Consider the following 21,998-nt stretch of genomic DNA (forward strand, 5'->3'; position numbering starts at 1 on the left):
ATCTACATGAGGAATTAACAGTGAAGGCAAACATGAGGGGAAGTCACAAGTCCTGAAAGCTCAGGAGGACAGAGTTCACATCTCACACACTACCTCACATGCGCTACAAGTACATGGTTTCCAGTGTCAAGTGGCAATGACAGTTTTGTGCCCACTAGGATATGGCCATCAGAGTTCAACATGCAATAGAAAACAGACTTCAGTGCACAATACCCGAGATGTGCTGACCAGAGACCAGGCTTCCATACTAGTGGAAAAGCAGAAAAGAGCAGCTCGTATGGGCAAAATAATTTTTGAAGAGTAAAGCAACAAAAGGTGTTTATAAACAGAGCACGATGCAAGTCCGGGACACAATTTCTCTATCATATCATGAAAATATGAAAATAGTAAGTCAGAACTGTACACAGAGTTCCTTCTTCCTAATTTAATGTTCACCTTCCTTAGGCTCCAAGCAGGGTATTTAACCCTAAAGTTCCAGGAAGCCTCTCCCATCAGATCCCAACTGAATATTGTTTCCTGCCCGTGTCCCCTTCCTCATCACTGCACCAAATGCTCTCCACAACGCATTCCATAGGAACACAACCAGGAGCAACAAGGTGATTAGATGAGTGACCCACCCACTTCTGCTCCAGTTGAGGCCCCGCTGGCTCTCACAGCATCACCCTGAACGTCTTCCTAGGATTCTAGAAAGACACTTCACCGTGGATAGCAGATGGCAGTCATCTGTGCTCTGTGCAGTCAGAGACCTTCAATAAGACACTGATCTCAGTTGCAAACCTAAAGATAGAGATGCTGAAAGAGTCAATTCCAACCTCTCACTTCTACAGGCCCATTAGACTTCTCACCTTCATGCTAACCAACCTGAAATTCCAAGTGTTTTTGACACATGTAAAACATGCCTTTAAGCAAATTATAACAGTCATATCTGGCTAGTGGCTACCACACTATAACACACAACACCCACTATATAAGCTTATACACGTGCATGTGCTTAGTCACTGAGTCATGTTCAACAATGTGTGACCCTATGGACTGTAGCCCACCAGGCCCCTCTGTCATGGATTTCTCCAGGCAAGAACACTGGAGTGGGTGGTCATTTCCTTCTTGAGGGGATCTTCCTGACCCAAGTTCCAAACCCAGGTCTCCTGCATTGCAGGTGAATTCTTTACTGTCTGAGTCACCAGGGAAGATTGAATGAATCTGGAGATCAGTACCACTTGTTCTAACACTTCTGATAGATTGTGGTAGAACAGTTTTTGGAATGCCAGGGTACTTTGTTACAAGGGAGGATGTGGGGCTTCCCAGGTGGCTCAGTAGTAAAGAATCTGCCTGCCAATAGAGGAGACATGGGTTGGATCCCTAGGTTGAGAAGAGGCTTTGGAGGATATGGTGAATCACTTTAATATTCTTCCCTGGAGAATACATGGACAGAGGAGCCTGGTGGGATATGGGTCCATGGGATCTCAAAGGGTCAGACAAAACTGAGTGACTGAGCATGCAAGGCTATATATAGGATGTTACCACCCCTCTGTTGTTTTCCCTCTCCTCTCTCTTCCCTCTGCAATTTCTGGCCATTTCAGGATGGCTGTTTGCTGACAGATTAACAAAGACAAGACTTCAGCCCCATGAAAGTCTTTAGCCTGAGGGGCTAGGAGAGGGATGTGATGCTCCACTGGTTTCCATGGTAACCAATTCAACCAAGGAGCCAACCTGCTGTTCATCCCCACTGTAACTGGTAGACTTCCAACCCCCCCGAGTGACGAATGCTGCAGCTGCTGTCTTCTGCCGGTCCCCTGCTATCCACAGTGGGTGTCTCTCCAGGATCCTTTTACTCCAGACATGGAAATCACCCCATCTATTAAACCTTTGGGATCTCTGTCAACTCTGGGATCTTTCTTTGGTCTCAAGTCTAGATAAGCACAGGACTTGTAGGCCTGTGAATTGTACCCCAACAGTTTCTGCAGAGCATCCATCCGCCTGGCTTGATTTGATTATTCATTTGTAGGTATTTCCTGGGCTCATGCACACATCCCAGGTACTCATGAGCCTTTGGGACACTGAAACAGCAATGTCAACACCCAGATCTTAGAGGAATTCCCAGCAGGTATTCCTCTTGAGGGGACAGGTATGGATACAGGGCCCAGGGCACCTGTGCTGAACATCATCAGAGAAGAGGTGAGGAGGGAGGGAGAGACACTGTGTCTCCTCACAAGCCCATCCCTCCACCACTGACTCTGAGATCAGGGAAGGAGGGACACAGGGCCTTCAGAGAGACACGACCAGCACACTGAACACTACGCACCACACTGAGAGAGTGACTCAAGGACGAGGAATTGACATGACATTCCATGCTCAGAGACTGGAGGCTTAGTACTACTGACATTTCTGCAGTGCCTAAACCTAAGTAAAGATTCATTGCAATACCAAGCAAAATATTAATGTCATTTTCATAGAAATAGAAAAAACAATTCCAAAAATATGCATGGAACCACTAAGAACTCCAGATAGACACAATGATCTTGAGAACAAAGATCAAAGTTTCTCACCTCTTGATTTCAAAACACATTACAAAGTTACTGGAATCAAAGCTGTATGATACTGACATAGAAATAGATGCATAGCCCTAAATACCAGAATAAAGAACAAAGAAACAAGTAAACTCATGGATTCAATGTGAAATGAAATTCACGAAGGTTCTAAGACAACAAAATAGGGAAAGGGTAGTCTCTTCAACAATCAGTAGGATGAAAAGTTAACCTCCAGAAAAATTGCAAACCATATATCACATTAGGAACTCATACTCAAAATATATCACAAAATCCCAAAGCTCAAATGCAAAACAAACAAAAAAATAAAAGGTAAACAAATGAGTTGAGGAGTGTGCAAAGACGGTGATCAAAACCACCTGGAGCTTTGGTCTGGAGGGAGTAGTGGTCCTAAGGGGAGCAGTCACCCCGGGTCCTGCTGCTCTGAGTCTCTGACCTAGGTCTGGTCAGTCCCAGGAGACCAGGTCAGCAGTACTGCTAGAGCAAATGTGTAAAGAAAGCCAGCGGCCCCTTCACAGTCTCTAGAATCTGTGGATATGCTGGTCTCCAGGGGCAGCTGCACATGGACTGCTCTCACGCAACACAGCGTCCTTGGGGAGGTGTGGTGCGGAGATGAGCTCCAGGAGACTCAGCCCAGACAGGGACACCAGAGCACATGAGCTTTGACTCATCCAACTCTGAGAGCACCCTTCATACAAGGAACAAACAGTGAGGACCAACATGAGGGGAAACCACAAGTCCTGAAAATGCAGAGGGAGATGGGTTCACGTCTCACCCGCCACCTGACACTCACTGCCAGAACTTGGTCTCCAGTGTCAAGTGACCACGAGAATTGTGTGTCCACAGCATGTGGTCATCACAGGAAAATCTAAACAAAAAGCCAAAGTTCCTTGTACATAAAACCCTGCAGGTATTGACCAGAAGCCAAGCTTTCACATTTAGCAGTGAAAGGGCAAGGAAAGAGTAGTCTTGTCAGAAAGGAGATTTTTAAATGGACAAATAAAAAGAGATGTCTTGAAGCACAGCACGATATAGCACATGATCACATGGGTCTATAAAATCATTAAAATATGAAAAGAACAAATAAAAATTCTACACATATTTCCTTCTACTTCCTCAGTTGATATTCACCTTGCCTCATCTTCAAAGAGTTAAGTGTAACTCAAGTGGTCCTGGAACCCTCTCCCTGTTAAGCCCACCTGAGAGTTGTTCCCTACCTGAGTTGTCTTCTGCATCACTGTTGCTAATATTTTCCAGGAAGCAGTCTGCAGAAAGACAACCAGGAACAATAATACAGTTATTATACAAGTTGACCCACCCATTTCTCCTCCTCAGCTTGGCTCACACAGCACTGCCCTGGTCTTTCTTCCAGGTTCACAGACCTCCCCCGTGTTTGTGGAGTCAGAGCCTCTCAACAAGATGTCGATCCCAGTGCAAAATTTCATATGAGAGAGAGATGCTGACAGAATCACATTGTAACACTACACTTCTACAGGCCCTATATAGCTCTTACATTCAAGCTTACAAAGCTGAAATTCCAACAGTTGTGGACACACTGGAAATACGGCTACTGTGATCAACAAATGTGTGTTTTTTGTGATTTTTTTAAAATATGTTAATTATTGTTTCAATATGTTAATTACAGATAGGGAGACGTGACTACTGCCTACTACGTTGGAAAGTTCCGCTCTCATAGCTCCAAAGACGAGGAAAAGGTAATTAATTGCCTCTTCAGGTTTTTCTCTGTTGTAGACAATTTGATGCCCTGATGAGATCATTCATATATAGGGATACTTGGGGCTCTTGATCCTAGGCCAGGGACTAGGAGAGTGCTTGTGAACATTCCAATAAATAGTAAGGTGAACACTCAGATTCAAAGCAAATCCCCAGTAGGGGGCTCACTTGTAGGCAGAGGTGAAGGGCATGGCCCAGAGTTCCTGTTTGACAAGTAACTAGAGAGTAGGTACAGAGGGGAGGGAAGGGACATTCACAGTCTTCAAGAGCCCATATTTCTCATCCCTGACTCTGGAGGTCCCAAGCAAGGCCACAGAAAATGCCCCTTAGGAAGTGAAAGATTTGTGGACTGAAAACCACAGAATGCTTTTGAAAGAAAGACGAGACAAGTAATCAGAATACCATACTATATTCATAGACTGGAATACTGAGTGTTGTTGACCTTCCTATACTCCTAAAAGTGATGTACATATATATTGAAACCACTCACAAAGTCTCATGTCATTTTTATAGACATGGAAAGAAAAAATCCCCAAATACTGAAATTTATGCAACCGAAGAGAAACCCAAAGAGCAAAAACAATCCTGAGAGCAAAGAACGACAATGGGGCCTTCAGGCTTCCTGAATTCAAAACAGGTAAGGATGCCACAGCAGTCAAAGCTGTGTTCTACCTGCAGCAAAACAGGCAGAGAGACCAAGGAATCATAAGGAGGGAATCTTGAATAAATTCACACACGTGAGGCCAAATGATCTTCGCCAGGGTTCTAAGATGACCAAATCAAGAAAAGATGGTCTCTTCAACAATCAACAGAAAGGCTACTGATGGAATGAAAGGAAGTATCTGCAAACTTTGCATCTGAATAAGGGGCCAATATCCAGAATATATAGCAACTCCTACAACTCAGCTTCAAAACAACAAAAGGCAAACAACTGACTTTTAAAAATGGGTAAAGGCTTCAATAGACATTTTTTCACAGGAGACAGAGAAGTGCTCAATATACATAGGAATAGTCCTCAACATCACGAAGTATCAGTGAAATGGAAACCAAGTCAAAAAGAGACATCACCTTTCAGGTTGTGTATTCTAAAAAGAAAAGAAAAGATTTTGGCAATAAAGTAGCGAACTGGAACTTTTGTACCTGTTGGTAAGAATGTGAAATGACATAGCCATTATGGAACAGTTTGGAAGTCCCTCAAAATAGTATTAAGAGACTGATCATAAGATCCAGAAATCACTCTTTTGAGTTTATGTCCAAAGAAGATAAAATGAGAATGTCCAGGAGATATCTACAATCACATATCCATTGCCATCTTGTACACAAAATCCAAGAAAACTGCCCAGTGTCTACGGGCAGATAAATAAAAAAAGAAAATGGGGTGTACACATACACTGGAAGCCTTTCAGCATTTAAAAATGAAGGATACCTTGTCATTCACAGCACTGTGAATGAAGCTCAAGGATCCTGCTAAGAGTGAAATAAGGTAGTCAATGAAGGACAAATACTGCACAGTTCCATTTACCTCAGGTTTCTAAAGGAAAATTCAGAGAAGCAGAGAGTAGAAGGGTGGTTCCAAGAACTGGGAGGAGGTTGACAGAGGGAGTGTCTGTTTAATGGGTATAACATTCTTGTTGCAGGATGGAGAAGTTCTAGAGACAAGCTGAACAACACAGTGCACTGAATTAACAGGACTGACTGGACACTTCAAAGCTTAAGAGGCAAAGCTGGCCTGAACTTCATCTATGCTTTTAGGTTCCTCCTTTCTCAGATTCCTCTAGACCTGGGTGTGGCATGTGGGTACCACCAGGGATCCCTGCAGAAGGAAGGAGCCTCCCCAGTACTGGGGGCCTTGGTTGAGGGGGAAAGACTCATTCTGAGGCTCTAATAGGAAAGAGGTTGAATGATGGAAATGGCAGATGAATCATGACCAATCAAAATTCTATAAGACCTAGTAAGAAATGGGAGTTATGACTAAATGAAGGTGTGATTGACCCAGGAGGGGGATACTAAAACACAGTTTTGTTTTTTAAGAATCGTATCGGGCTTCACTGGTGCCTCAGTGCTTAAGAATCTACATGCTAATGCAGGAGATACGAGCTCAATCCCTGGTCTGGAAAGATTCCACATGCTTTGGAGAAACTAAACCCGTCAGTGCACCCCAAGGACTGAGCCGTGTTCTAGAGCCCGGGAGCCACGAGTGCTGAGCCCACCTTCCAAAACTACTGAAGCCCAAGAGCCCTAGAAGCCATGCTCTGTAGCAAAAGAAGCTGCTAAAGTGATACACCTATGCACCACAACTAGAGAGATGCCCTCACTCTCCACAAGCAGAGAAAACCCTGTGCAGCAATGAAGACCCAGCAGAGCCAAGAAGAAATTCAAGAAAAATTAAAAAGACTCTGGGGTCAACATGTTCCTGGGGAGTGATGAGATTTGTCTTTCAGGGTATCAGATGTTCACTTGGTATAAAATCAATGGATACAGTGAATGTGTATACTTGGTTTAATTTTTATGCACATACTCATTAATGGTACACGGTGATGGGAAATTCTGGGGGGAAGTTGACACCAGTAACAGTGATGTTTAGGGTGACAAATATCGAGGAAAACACAAGACAGAAAATTCACAGACACATGGAGAATCACACTATTCATTACACACAGAGACACACCCAGTCCCATGGACACAAACCTACACTATTAACCATAGTACAGGTTCCTCCTGGAACTACAGTAATCAGCCACATTGCTCGACTTATACATTACTTTCTGTCACTAGGGCCCCTACACTCATTGCCAGCGGGAATTTGGAATCAGTTTGGCCTCTACACTAAAACCAGAGAGAAAGCCCCAACTTTCTCATCTACAAAGTTTTTCTCCCAAAGTGAATGCTTCTAGAATACATACCATTTTCACATTCTGAAAGGGCCACCTGCAAGTACAGAAGAGAAGGCACTAATGAGGATAAGATCACATAGATGCACACTCTTTGGTTCATTTAGTGACAGATCCTGATGAGGAACACTGGTGGAGTTCAGCAATATCAGAACACACATACTCAGGATGAAAGGCAAGACCTTTGCCTGGAGGATGGAACTTCCAAGATCGTTTGGGTTGGAAACTGCAGAATTCTTTTCTTAGAGGAAATCTGACTGCAGGAGAGAGAAATCGGTACTCAACAGGATGTAATGGATGCTAACAATTTTAATATCCTGTGGACTGAGGCATCATGATTTGGTAATAAGTATCTCACTCCACATTATCCCAACCAAGGGAACTGTCTCTATCTGAAACAAACACCTTCAAAGGCTCATAACTTAATTCTACTGAAAAAGAAAGGAAAAAGTATTTCTATCTCAGACCAGAGGAAGGAAAAAAAAAAAAAGAACTTTCCTTGGAGACATATGGAGTCTCTTCGGTCCTGTCACAAGTTGGGTTGACTGGCAGGTCCTCAGTGAAACCTAGGGCACACAGAGTACCTGTTAGAATGCTCGAGAGGAGGCTGAGGAATCATGCAGGGTTTTTTCTCTTCGTGTGGACATGGGGTGGTGTGTATAGATGTGGGAGGTTAATAAGCATGGACTGAACTTGTGTTCCTCCATCCTCTTTGGAGGAGGAAGGAAAGTAAAGAAGAGGAGGAAGGAAATGAAAACACATCTTTGGCTTTCTAGCTAGAGGAATCTAATCAACATGAAATATTCAATCTAAGAAATGGAAAACTCTAAAATGGGTGTACTGTTCAATGAAAGAGACCCATGACTCCTCCTGCTCGTTTGCTGCTGCTGCTGCTAAGTCACTTCAGTCATGTCAGACTCTGTGAGACCCCATAGACGGCAGCCCATCATTTGAGCTCCTGCTAAATCGCCACTGTCTCCTGATTTTTCCCAGATCACTCTTCCTCCGAGATCCACAGTTGCTGCTACTCTGTTCATCATATTTTCTATGAAACTTTGGACTTGATTTAAAGTAAACTGTGTTAGAGGACTGAAATCAATCCTGGGTAAAGTATGCTATTCTATTAATTCACTAATTACTTGTCTTAGAGAAAATCAAATACACAAGATTTTATATTACTGAATTCCTACCATTTATAAATAGCTATTAGGAATAATATTTTTCTATCAATATTTTCTTTTTTTATGTGAAGGTACTATAATTTTATTTTTTCTGGATCAGGAACTAAATTGCCATTTGGAATTTAAGTCTTTCAAATTATAGAATTATAAAATGCTAGTTCGTCCCCTTTATTGCTTCTTCACAATATTCATTTTCTATAGTGTGTACATGCCCACTGAGCCACTAGCTGCTCATACTCACAGGGGCCATCTGTTTAGTGGGACAGCTGGTTATAGAAAGCACAGTTCCTCCACCAGGTCTTCCTGGGGAGCTAGAGAGACAGAGTAGCTCTTAGGACACTGGTGAGGCTACTCAGCAGTCACTCAGCCTTTTTTTTTTTTTTTTGATAGGGACAAGGGCTGAAGTGTATGCATGAGGGGGTAAGTAGCTATGGACTAAGCTGCTGTTGAATCATCCTCTTTGCTGGATGAAGGAGAACAAACGAGAGGAACGGGAAAGAAATGAAAGAGAGCCTCTGCATTTTAACAAGTGATCTAATGATAACCTAAACAGTGGGGAAAAAAGAAACACTAAAATGCATTCCAGCTTTAAATGACAGAGATGAACGTCCCTCCTGCTTGTTTGGAGCATCTGCTAAATCAGCCCAGGATTTCTTCCTAGATCACTCCCTCCCCAGGATGCAAAGTTGTAGCTATTGAAATTACCAAGTTTCTATGAGATTTTGTTCTTGATTAAAAGCAAGCTCTATTAGAGGACTGAATTCAATCCTGCCTTTACAAATATCTATTATCAATCATGTGATATTTTTTCCCAGTCTTCAATTTCCAAACAATATTTGCATGTCCACTGAGACAGTGGCTGTCCACAATGAGAGAAGTGATACATTTAATGGGACAGACAGTTCATTATGGAGAGGAACCAAGGGTGAATGCTGACTGTCTCTGATCCAGCGCTTTAGGAGATTACGACGACTCATGGTCCGAGGCTAACTATCGAAATCGAATGTGAGATCTATTTGACACGTTCCCTAGAGTGTGTGTTACCAGGTTTAATCAATGTAGGGCTTGTGGTAATATCATCCAGTAAAATGAAATACCTCCCTGATGATAATCTGCTTTATTCCTTGTTTAAGCATGACACTAGCACCAAGAGACAGGACCAGCATTGTCGACACAAGGCCGCCAAACTAACAATCTGTGAGTTCACCAGGGGATGCAAACCCCGAGGTGCCTTTCACAATAAAGACTGTGCCAAAGGTAGCTGTTAATCCACTTTGCTTGCCCTGGTTTTGGGACCACTGTGCCAACCTTATAATGATGGGCACGGTCTGGACCTCGAGCTTATAATACCTCCAGGTATAAACATAGATGCAGGGACCCCTTGTTTCATGACTAGGATTTCAAGGATGAGTGATCAGTTCAGGTGAGGTTTGCAGACCAGAAATACTGGAAGCCCCCTAGGTTCTCAGTTTGGTTTTTCCACTTAGGAGGACAAGGGCTTGGGCCATTTTTCTCAGCAGCATCTTCATCTGAGGAAAATGAATATTAATGAAACTTGAGGAATGGCTGAGTTGAGGAAACAATCAGGTAATGTATAATCAGTGGGCAGTGGTGATGAGAAGTGTTTAGAAAGTTCACAGTTGACTTGTGCCGTGTAAGGGGGAAAAATCTCCTGAGGAAACACACATACACACACCTTCAGAATCACATCACAGGGGCTTCCACATGGGCCCCCAACCCTGATTCACACAAACTCACATCATCTAAAAGATGTGGTTGTTTCCAGGGACCATAGAGCACAGACATTGTTCTTAATGTGAGATCAGTCTTTTCTCAGAACCCCCAACCCTCACTCTCATTAGGAATCCAGCATCAGGGTGACTCTGCAAAGCTAGCTGGCAAGAGAGCCCCACAATCATCAGCTAAACTGTTCCTCAGCAGAGGTATGGTTGCTGAATATTTACCACGTTCACTGGCTTCTCCGGCTGCCTGTGATTAGAGAGAAGAAAACAGTGTGAGGGTGGCAGCATCGTGTGTTCTCTGCAGTAACTTTTATGTTATCTGATTTTTTTGTTTTCCTCAGGTAACTAACCCCCTAAACTCTTTAAAAAATCAATCGTTCCAAAAGAAAACAGAGAGGACCCTTGTTGCAAAGGCTGGGCTCTTTCACTTAAGATCTTTCAGTTTCCAGGAGGAAAAAATTCTACTGAGGAATGTACCTACAGTCGGAATTGATGCTATTTTTAGTGTCCTTTTGGATCAGTTCTGTTTTGATAACAGATTTAACGTCAATATTTCACCAGCAACAAACTGCATGCATAAGTGCTAATATACATTGTCAGATGACTATAACTGTATTTCACTGAATGAAACATAAAGAGGTGAAGCAGCAGCCTTTGTGAGACACAGACAGTTGAGCTTACCTCCAGGGGTGGCAGAGGCGGATCCTCAGCCCCGGCCTGGGGCAGTTCCAACACCAGGTGCTCCTGGGGAGCTAGAGGGAAACAGAAGGCCATGAGGACAGAGATGAGGCTGTTTACAAAGATCTCAGATTTTTTGTGTGTTTATTGGATGGGACATGGGGTGGAATGTGTACAGGAGAGAGGCTGGTAACTATGGACTGAGCTGCTCTTGAATCCTCCCCTTTGCTGGATGAAGTACAACCAAGGAGACAAGCAAGAAGGCAATGAAGGAGATTGGCTGCATGTAACTGGTGATAACCAAACCAATGGGGAAATGTGAAACATTACAATGCATGCCAGCTTTCAATGACAGAGACCCATGACCCTCCTTTCTGTTTAGAGCTTCTGGTAAATCACACCTATCTTCTGGATTTCTTCCTAGATCACTGCCTCCCCAGGATTCAGTTTCAGCTGATGCACTTACTAAGTTTTCTGTGAGATTTTGTTCTTCATTATAATCAATCTCTGTTAAGAGAACTGAATTCAACCCTACCTTGCCAAATAGCTATAATCTATCATGTGATGTTTCTTCCTAGTCTTCATTTTCCAAATATTTCCACGTCCACTGAGTCAGTGTCTGTTCACACTCAGTGAAGCCATACATTTAGACGGACAGTTCATCATGGAGAGAAAGCATGGGGTAAACGTTGACCTTCTTGGACCCTGGCATGCAGGAGGTTTACAGCAAGAGTCAAGGTCACCAAGCAGAGTGTCAAGTTCCACTGTGAGATCTATTTGACACCTTCCCTTAAAAGTGTGCTACAGGGTTTAACCAATGTAAGGCTTATGGTAATGTCACCCAGTACAATGAAATATCTCTCTGTTGACACTCTGCTTTTGTCCTTGGTTAAGCAGTGACACTAGCACCAACAGATGTGGCCTGTACTGTCTAAACAAGGGAACACAACTTTCAGAGCTTTGAACTCACCAAGAGGATATGAATCCCAAGGTGCCTTCCACAATAACGACTGTGACAATGTTGGCAATAATCCACCTACGTTTGCCCTGGGTTCCATGACCACTGAGCCCATCTTACAATGATGGGCACAATCTGGACCTCTGGAGCTCTAGTACCTCCAGGCATAAACGTAGATGCAGGGACCCCCTTGCTCCATGACTGAGGATCCCATGGTTGAGTGATAAGTGCAGGTCACGGGTCCACAGCAGACACACTGGGACCACCCCAAGGTTCTCAGGTTATTTTTTTCCCACTTAGGAGGTCAATAGCTTGGTCCATTTTTCTCAGCACCATCTCCCTTCGAGCAAGATGAATATTAACCGAACTTGAGGAATGACTGAGATGAGGAAAGAATTAGGGAATCTATAGCCAGTGCACAGTGTGTTGAGAAGTATTTAGAAAGTTCACAGTTGACTTGTGCTTTATAAGAGGGAAACATCTCCTGAGGAAACACACACAGACAGCTTTAGAATCACACTGCATGGGCTCACACATGGGACCCAAACCCACGCATCTAAATGATGTAGTGGTTTCCAGGTACCATAGAGCACAGACATTTTCTTTCCCGGGAGATTAGTCTCTTATCTGCACCCTGCGCCTTCACCCCCTTTAGGAATCCAGTGTCAGGGCGACTCTCCAAATAGAGCCGGCAAGAGATTGCCACCTTCATCAACTAGATTATTTTCATCAGAGGGATGATCCCTGAATAATTACCGTGTTCACTGGCTTGTTCACAGGCCTGCAATTAGAAAGAAGAAAACAGTGTGAGGGTGTCAGCATCTTGAGTACTGTGCATTCAGGGCTTTTGTTCTCTTTTTCTTTTCAGAAAACCAAATGGGAATGTGCCGTTGAGTCCGTAGTCCCAAAAGAACACATAGAGGACATCTGTGGGAAAGGCTGGAGCTCCTCCTGGAAGAGCACTCCAGCTCATTTTCACCAGTAATTAAAACTTTCATTTCAGGAAGGAATAGTTTCTGCTGAGGAAACTGCTCCCGATTCCAGTTTTTAATTTATGTTGTCATTTTTGAAAAACATCCTTTTGAAACAGTTACCTGCTGGGAGAGATTCATCCATCAAATTAAAAACTGTTTATATGAACTGTCTTGAATATTTTCAACCTTTATCTGAATTCCACTAGAAAATACAGTCATGAAGCAACACTTTTATCTCAGATGAATCGGAGGCACTTACTATGGAGTTGGGCAGAGCCTCTTCCTCCAGCGTTGAAATGGGTAGCCCCTCAAGCTGGTTCTCAGGGAGCTCTAGGAGGACATAGAGGAATTGTCAGGACATTTGTGATGCTCATTGGGAAGACCTTGTTAATGTGGACACATCGGGGGAGTGTGTGGATACGGGTGGTTAATAAGTGTGGGCTGAAATCTGTTGGCCAACCTTTCTCATGGCTGGAGGAAGGCAAAGGAGATGAACGTTTCAGAAATGAGTCAGAGAGCCTTAAGCTTTCTGGCTAAGGGGAACCTGATCGCCTTGAAACTCGGTCTGACAGAGGGAAGCACTAAAAATCACACTAGGCTTCCGTAGTCATGTACATTTGTGAGACTTGGACCGTTAAGAAGGCTGAGTGCCAAAGAATTAATGCTTTAGAATAGTGGTGCTGAAGAGACTCTTGTGAGTTCCTTGGACAGCAAGGAGATCAAACCAGTTAATCATAAAGGAAATCAATCATGAATATTCATTGGAAGGACTGATGCTGAAACTTCAATACTTTGGCCGCCTGATGTAAAGAACAGGCTCACTCAAAAAGCCCCTGATGCTGGGAAAGACTGAGGGCAGGAGGAAAAGAAGGGGCCACAGAGGATGAGATGTCTGGATAGCATTATCAACTCAATGGTCAGGAATTTGAGCAAACTCAGGAAGATAGTGAAAGACAGGTCAGCCTGGTGTGCTGCTGTCCATGGGCTCACAGAAATATACTAGGGACTCAGCATTGTCATCAAAAATAAATTGTATTTATTCTTCTCATAATTTTTAAGAATTACAAAGTTCCATCAGTTCAGTTCAGTTGCTCAGTCGTGTCCAACTCTTTGTGACCCCCATGAATCACAGCACACCAGGCCTCCTTGTCCATCACTAAATCCCAGAGTCCACCCAAACCCATGTCCATTGAGTCAGTGATGCCATCCAACTGTCTCATCTTCTGTCATTCCCATTTCCTCCTGCCCTCAATCTTTCCCAGCATCAGGGTCTTTTCAAGTGGCTCGGCTCTTCACATAAGGTGGCCAAAGTATTGGAGTTTCTGCTTCAACATCAGTCCTTCCAATGAACACCCAGGACTGATCTCTTTTAGGTTGGAATGGTCGAATCTCCTTCAAGTCCAAGAGACTGTTTAAAGTCTTCTCCAAAACCAAAGTTCAAAAGCATCAAGTCTTTGGTGCTCAGCTTTCTTTATACTCAAACTACCACATCCATACATTACTACTGGAAAAACCATAGCCTTGACTAGACAGAACTTTGTTGACAAAGTAATGTCTCTGTTGTTTAATATGCTCTCTAGGTTGGTCATAACTTTCCTTCCAAGGAGTAAGCGTCTTTTAATTTCATGGCTGCAATCACCATCTGCAGTGATTTTGGAGCCCAGAAAAATAAAGTCAGCCACTGTTTCCCCATCTATTTCCCAGGAAGTGCTGGGACCGGATGCCATGATCTTAGTTTCTGAATGTTGAGCCTTAAGCCAACTTTTTCACTCTCCTCTTTCACTTTCCTCAAGAGACTCTTTAGTTCTTCTTCAGTTTCTGCCATAAGGGTGGTCTCATCTGCATATCTGAGGTTATTGATATTTCTTGCGGCAATCTTGATTTTTCTATATTCACAATTTAATGTACCTATCAACACCATCTACATCTTTTTCATCAGATCCAATATAACCTCTGTACCCTTTAAGTCATAATCCACCTTCTCCATTGCCTCCTCACTTTGGTAATTTCCATTTCCAGCTTCCATGAGTTAGCCTATTCTGTGTACCTTAACCCAGTGGAATCATGCAATATTTGTCTTTCTGTGCCTGCCTTATTTCACTAACTATAATAAATGTTTGTATTAATCGTCCATCCATTTTATAGCATATTTCAATCCTGAATTCATTTTTATGGCGGGATAGTATTCCATTCTGAGTACATACCACATTTCATTTATCCATTCATCACATGATGGTCTTTGGGTTGTTTCTAGTATTTAACTACTAATAATACACTGTGAACATTAGTGTGTAGATGTCTGTATGGTCCTATAATTTAAATGTGCGTATTTAAAATATCACTGAATATAACAATACACAGTGTGAATGTTAGGTGAACTAACAATGTTAGACTTTGAATTACTAAAAATATATTTTCTCACTAATTGTAAAAAATGTAGCATAGATATGTTATCTGTGAGTAGAATTTGATAGCCGAAACTGAAGTGATATGATATTGGAATTTTCTGTCTAATCCATACAACTTTTATGTCAATGTAATCCTGCTTTAAATAAAGTCTAATGATTTAAAGAAATCCTGAAACATGACTTCGGGGGGAACACATCACAGCTAGTGTTAAAACATTAGCTAATGTCCAAACCATAGCTAGAGACCATTTCCACTTTTAAGCATGTACCAAATGTTGAATTTAAAATGCATCTTTCCTTTCATAGTTAAAGCAGTACCAACTGATATAGTTTCCATTTGAACACATGAAATAAAAGGACATTGCTTAATATTTCTGGTGATTTTTTTTTCTTAAATATCAGGCCCTGAACATACTACAATTTTCATTCTTGAATGAACTTCATGAGAAAATTTCCACAGTACCTTCAGTTGAGTCAGTTATAGGGTGCACCCTATTATGTGGCCAAAACGAAACTCTCTTCAACCAGCTGCTTTTTGATGTTCTTGACATTTTAGGGGTGTTCCTTCTCTCCTTCTGGATGAGACTTCCTGTGAAATGATGAGAGCTGTCGACATGTTGCCGGCAGAGGACCACCCAGGAACTAATAATAATTGATCCATAATTCAATCCTCTGGTCCCCTTCCTCACCAGATGCCTCGCAAGGCCTCCTGAATCCAAGGTGGACTTAGGAAGTTCTGCAGTTTGATGTGCACTGAAAACATCCAACAGACTGGCTGTGTGTGCAAATATCTCTATTTAACTGAGATCTAGAAGCTCAGCAAAGCATGGTTACCATGCCTGATGGACTGGATTCAAATCACATTTAGGAGAAGCAGGTACTTGGGAAAGACATATGGATCCCTCTTTGCCTCAGTTCCCTGTCCTGAGTTGGAGAAATGTTAACATGGCCTATTTTTAGTATTATGAGGCCAAGAATGATTAAATACAGGTAAAATATTAGAAACATAAAGGAGGGACTTCCCGGGCAGTCCAGTGGGTAAGAATCTGCCTCTCAACACAGGGGATGGGGTTTGATTTCTGCTCGGCAAGCTCTGGTTCCACATGTCTCTGAGCAATTAAGCCCACCTGTTGCAACTACTGAGGTCAAGCACCCCAAGTAGAGAGTCAGTGCCCTGCAACGAAAGATCTGCACAATGTGATAAAGATCCCACATGCCACAACTAAGACCCGATCCAGCCAAATAAATAAATGATAGACAGACAGATAAATAAATACAAAAGTAAATGACTGGTGCTTCATAATTTCTCTGTTAAATGTTCAACCTTGAATGATGGCAAGAATAAGATGGAGCTTCAGTAGTGGTTGAAAGCAGAGAGGACATTTTGATGGCTCCAATAAGTGGGGATGGAAGCTTATTCCTTAGCTTTTTCACCGAAACAAGTTTTTATAGCTCATGGAGAGTATCTATTAGCACCTCTTCGGACACTCAGCCCTGTTCAAGAGGAAGGGTGGACAAAGTGTGGGCTGTAATCCATATGTTACATTAGATGGTGTTGAAATTTAGAGAGAGGAAGTGATTTTCCAAGGGTCACACAATAATAAATAGTGAACCTGGGGCAGGATTGTAGATGGTTCCCTGAGGACACAGATGCCTGCACCCCTGAGACCTGTGCTAAAACCCCTTACCCAGGACCTCAACCCTACCTCCAACTCAAATTATCCTGCCCCTAGTTTTCTGTGGATAAGAGCTGATGCCCTGAAGAAGATGCCTCAGCCTTAAAAAGAGCTCAAATCCTCCTCCTACCACTCATGCCTATATCTCAGTTCCTGATCCAAAATACAAGTTTCCTCTGAGCAAAGCCCCTCAGAAAGACCACAGGATTCCAAGTCTGTCCATCCTCCAAAGCTTCTTCACACACTCAACCGTCTCACGAGCAGCCTTCCCAAAGCCCAGTTCACCGTGCTAAGTGACCAGCGGTCTGTTTGGCCAACAAGTTGGCTCAGAGCTCAGAACCGTCTAAACCAAAGGCCACATGATGGTTCTACCAAGAATTAACTTCCCTTTAACTTGAGCAAGTCTGGATGAGCAGTTAATGTGAGTTAACTTGGGAGGTGGGCTCTGTGCTGGCCTTTGGTGGCTTAACTAAGTCTGAGATGCTCCAAGTCTCACAGCTGATCTGAACACTTATTTGAGCAGCCTGGACCAAGTGCTAGCTAAGAATGGGCAGGAGTTCAATCTTTCTCCACTAAAATTCTGACTCTATCAACTTCTCATCATGCTCTAGACCCTGTAGTGGAAGACAACAGAGCCCCATATTCTTTTTGAAAATCATCTCCATCCTCACAGCCTGGAGACCGTAACCCTAGATTCTCCTTGAGGATCAACAGACAGGCTCTTCTTCCCTCAGTGACCAAATGTTATTCCTACCAACCCAATAGCACTATGCCATCTCACTAAACTCCTTGGCAACAGACAAACAATGATCCAGCCCACATCACCCATGGGAATCCTACCAGTAAATTCCAGTTTCTTTCCTTTTTAAGTCTCTAGATTTACACTGCTAGTGTTTGTAGATTTGGGCAGCAGCATTTGAGAACAGTTGAGATGTAATTCCCTTTACTATAATGTCCGATGTTGGGGAGACATCATGGGTCTCCTCTGTTAGTTCTTTTCATCTGTTTCTGGTGTACAAAACTGGCATTGGGAAATTGGAAATCTAGGAAGATATTTAAGGCAGCCAGCTGACAGGAGAATCAAAATATAATTTAAGGAATAATACAAAACTATAAAACACAGTTATAACTCTGTAGATAAGTTAGAGTGATGGAAAAGAAAAATAATAAAAAAAAAAAGATGAGGAAAGTTCATCAGTAAAGATTAACCAGCCCATTTGAAGGAGCAGCCTTCAGAGGATCAGTGGGAACTTACCTCCCAAACAATTCAGGTTACCCATTTCTCTTTGCCACCATACATGAAGCTCTCAGCTCGAAAACACACTGAATGCAGAATGTGTATCACCACATTACCATGGCGACCACACATCACAGAACCTTCAGAATTAACTGGACTCTGCACAGGATGAGTCCAACTGCCACTGTCCAACTGCTACTGTCATTTCATGGACAAGTTTGGCTTTTCAGAGTAACCATTTTATTTCAAAAATTGAATCTCAGGCTCACACATTCCTCTCTGATTATGAAAATAATTTATATGAATTAAAATGTTCTGTCCCCAAGTATAGCTGATAGTGAACATTTCAGGGTGAGGAGGGACAAATCTAACACATTGAGAATAAAGAGATTCTATTATTGATGAGAATATCATCTTGGTACTGATCACAAGTTTGTGCTCCTAACACACAGGGAGGAGAGAAAGCCTTACTGCAGGGCCACACAAGGAGAAAAGACAGACAACCAAAAAAAGCTGAGCACCCAGAAAACGTTCAGCAAAACACTTTTCTAGGAACGCTGAGGGAGTGGCCTGGCTACTTCTGGGGTCAGAGTCTTTGCTCTTGAGGTCAGGTCATGGTCAGGTCATGATGTTCTTGTGGTAGCGGTGGTGGTTTAGTCGCTGAGTCAAGTCCGACTCTTGCGGCCCCATGGACTGTAGCCTGCCGCGCTCCTCTGTCCATGGGATTCTCCAGGCAAGAATAGTGCAGTGGGTTGCCATTGCCTTCTCCAGGGGACCTTCCCAACCCAAGAATCAAACCCAGGTCCCCTGCACTGCAGACAGGTTCTTTACCGATGGAGCCAAGAGGGAAGCCCTAATGTTGCTGTAAACCTCCCCCCCCAAACAAATGCTACTCTCAGTTCTGAAAAGCAAGCATCAGGTCCCAGGCACCACCCTCTACCTCTGGGGTCCAGGCCCAGGCCAGGAGGACGGGGTCCTGGGCGTGCAGGGTATCCGGCACCCAGTCGGGGTCCTATGTCCAGTGCCTGGCCCTGGCTGAGGGGGCAGGTCTCAGCGGGCAGCACCTCAGAGCCAAGTCCCAGACCCCATCCAACTTTCATCTCTCTGGGTCCTGGCGCCTAGGACTCAGCCGGGCCTCAGGCTCTTCATTTAAGCTGCAGAGACACACTTGTAGCAATTTCCAACTGGGTTAATCTTTACTTCACAACAATTACTCTCTTTGAAAGAAGTCCCAACCACAGAGGCAAGCCTGAAATGACGTGTTAGATCCTTGCACACCAACCTAACCTCCTGCCACCTCCTGGGGGTGGACAACCAATCAATGCTGGACCAAGTGTGGAAACGTGAATGGAGAACAGGAGCTGGGAAACTCTGTCCTTAGTAGCCAGGGTCATATCCTCCAGCTGCCCAGGGCTCTGGGGACCATGCCCAGATCGTCCTCTGCAGCTTATAGGTCATGGAGGCAGGGACTGGGGAGAGGTTCACTGCTTTGTGTTGGGAAGAACCCCTGCAGAAGGGAAAGGCTACCCAATCCAGCATTCTGGCCTGGAGAATGCCATGGACTGTATAGTCCATGGGGTCGCAAAGAGTCAGACACTACTGAGCGACTTTCACTTTCACTTCAGCTGCTTTGTGGCCTGGATCTGGCCTGTGGGCACCCATGGCAAGGGCTCTGGGACTCTGTGGGACACAGTCCCCAAACTGGCCTGGGCCCCCATCTCACCCATCTGCCCTGAGGCCTGAGGGTTGGATAGCGCATGGACAGGCCTCTGTCCCAGACTCATCAAACTCTGGTGAGGACTGCTGACAGGTTTCCTGTTGGTGGAGCATGACCTCTAACCCTAGGCTAAGGGTCCCACTGAAGGTCTTACAATATTGACTGTGCGCCCACCCCTCCCCTAGTACAGCCTCCTCTACCCATTTCTACTCCTTCTGAGTCCCCAGGCTTTCCTAGAAGAAACAAAGCCTAAGATTTAATCTTATAAACAAAATTAAGTTTCACACCTAATGTATCCACTTGTACTCTTTATTTGGATCCCTGTAAATTCTTCTCACAAAAATGAACATTTCTGTCGTGTGTTGCAAGCATGTTTTCAATTTATTACTATCTTTAATTTTTTTTTTAATTTTTGTTTATTTGTTTTTGTCTATGCTAGGTCTTCCTTGTCATGCTTGTCTTGTCTCTAGCTGTCCTGAGTAGGGACCTGTCTCTTGTTGTGGAGCATAGGCTCTAGGTGCACAGGCTTCAGTAGCTGTAACTCGCAGGCTCTAGGGTCCTGGGTGAGTAGCTGTGGTGCACGGGCTAGTTGCTCAGCGGCATGTGGGATCTTCCCAGACCAGGGATCAGATCCATGTCCTCTGCACTGGCAGGCAGATTCTGAACCCCTGGGCCACAAAGGAAGTCCCATCACTGTCTTTGTACTATGGTTACTTTTACTTCTATCATGAAGACATTTAGTTTCAAAAACATCAGTAATTTAAATATTTTTGTTATTTTGGTTGTGAGAAGGAAAAGGGGAAGGATGGTATGACTAATACTTTTATTAAGGGCCAAGTACTCCTTTAAAAATATTTTAATAACTAGGAAAATAACAGCAGGTGTTTAAAGACAACTTTTCTATTAAACAATTCTAAATGTTTCTAAAGATGTTTGTCAAAATGGACTAATTAATTTTTTAGGGTAATGATAGAAAATTTCCCCCAGAAATGATATAGAGTAGAAATATCCTGATGAAGTCATAAATGGAACTGCGTGTTCTGTAAAGCACATGTGATCATTTATGTCTCAAAAACCTGAAAACATTTTGGAAGTGATAATGGTGGTATATCAATGATTAAGTCATTTTAACAAATTTCATTTACAATGTGTCTATTCATCAGATAATGAACTTGCAGTTGTTTTCTGAGAAAAGAGGGGCACGTTCAATTCATGTTAGTTAAAGAACTTTAAAAGAATTTGTGATTAAATTTGGTATGTCCTATTAATGATTTCAATGATGGAGAATTCACTGAGTTTTACTACAGCTCCAATTTGCCAAGTCTATTTGTATTTCTTTGACCAAGCAACATATTGGACTTTTTGCAAGTTTTCCTACAGTTGATTCAAGAACTATTTATAAAAGTTGGTGAATATTTCTAATAATTAAACAGGATAAATTATGTAAAACAAGGAAATGGGACCAACTTAGAGAATATCACTCTGTTAAGCGCATAGTACCTCGAATATCCTAACTAAATTCTGCTGACTATAAGTAGTGTGAGCTATTATTGTTATGGACTAAATCTCTCTGTCCCCACATAAATTTATATGTTGAAACCCTAACCACCAGTGAGAGGGTCCCAGGAGGTGGGGCCTTTGGGAGGTAATTACATCATGAGGGTGGAGTCCCCATGACATTATCATCTTTCTAAAAAGAGGAATAAAGCTCGTCCTTTCTTTCTGCCACATGAAGATAAATGAGAAGGTGGCAAAATCTAAGGAAGACACATTCACCAGAACCTGACCGTGCTGAATCCTGACCTTGACTCTCAACCTTTAGACTATGAGAAACAAATAATTATTGTATAAGCACCCTCATCCAAGGTATTCTGTTACTGCACCCCTAACTGACTAAAGCACCTATCATTATGGGTTTTGAGAGTAAGAGTTTTCTTTAGCTATTTAGTTAATAGAAAGGAGCCACAGATCCTCCCAAAAACATTGCACTGGAAAGAGTTAAATAGGCAAGGAAAACTTTATTCAAGACATTGTGATAAAGGTTGAGACTACTGGAAGGAGAAAGATTGAACTCAACTCCCCTGAAACAAGTGACTGGGATAGGGGGATTTGTAAACACTGAGTGAGCTAATGAGAACATAACACAGGCCCTCAGCCTCAAGGTTCCCATCTGTGCTTAGTCATTGGCACTTGTGGAAATGAAGCTTCCGCCTTTCTACACAGACTGGGATAAAGGGACCCATTTTTCAGATGATC

General features: G+C 43.0%; 1 protein-coding gene across 1 annotated transcript in view; it reads right to left on the bottom strand.

The window, feature by feature from the left end:
• Positions 1–6,801: 6,801 nt before the first annotated feature.
• The window catches only part of LOC129654258 (uncharacterized), a 33,223-nt gene continuing 18,026 nt past the window's right edge, over positions 6,802–21,998 (bottom strand). Inside the window, exons 2-8 of the mRNA XM_055583765.1 lie at positions 15,576–15,701; positions 12,964–13,034; positions 12,487–12,511; positions 10,776–10,846; positions 10,317–10,341; positions 7,666–7,737; positions 6,802–6,827 (exon numbers count right to left, since the gene is read on the bottom strand). Coding sequence (XP_055439740.1) covers positions 6,802–6,827; positions 7,666–7,737; positions 10,317–10,341; positions 10,776–10,846; positions 12,487–12,511; positions 12,964–13,034; positions 15,576–15,701 — 416 coding nt within the window. The remainder of the gene's footprint in view (positions 6,828–7,665; positions 7,738–10,316; positions 10,342–10,775; positions 10,847–12,486; positions 12,512–12,963; positions 13,035–15,575; positions 15,702–21,998) is intronic.

This window comes from Bubalus kerabau, chromosome 5 (assembly GCF_029407905.1).
Source record: "Bubalus kerabau isolate K-KA32 ecotype Philippines breed swamp buffalo chromosome 5, PCC_UOA_SB_1v2, whole genome shotgun sequence".
NCBI classification, from domain to species: Eukaryota; Metazoa; Chordata; class Mammalia; order Artiodactyla; family Bovidae; genus Bubalus; species Bubalus kerabau.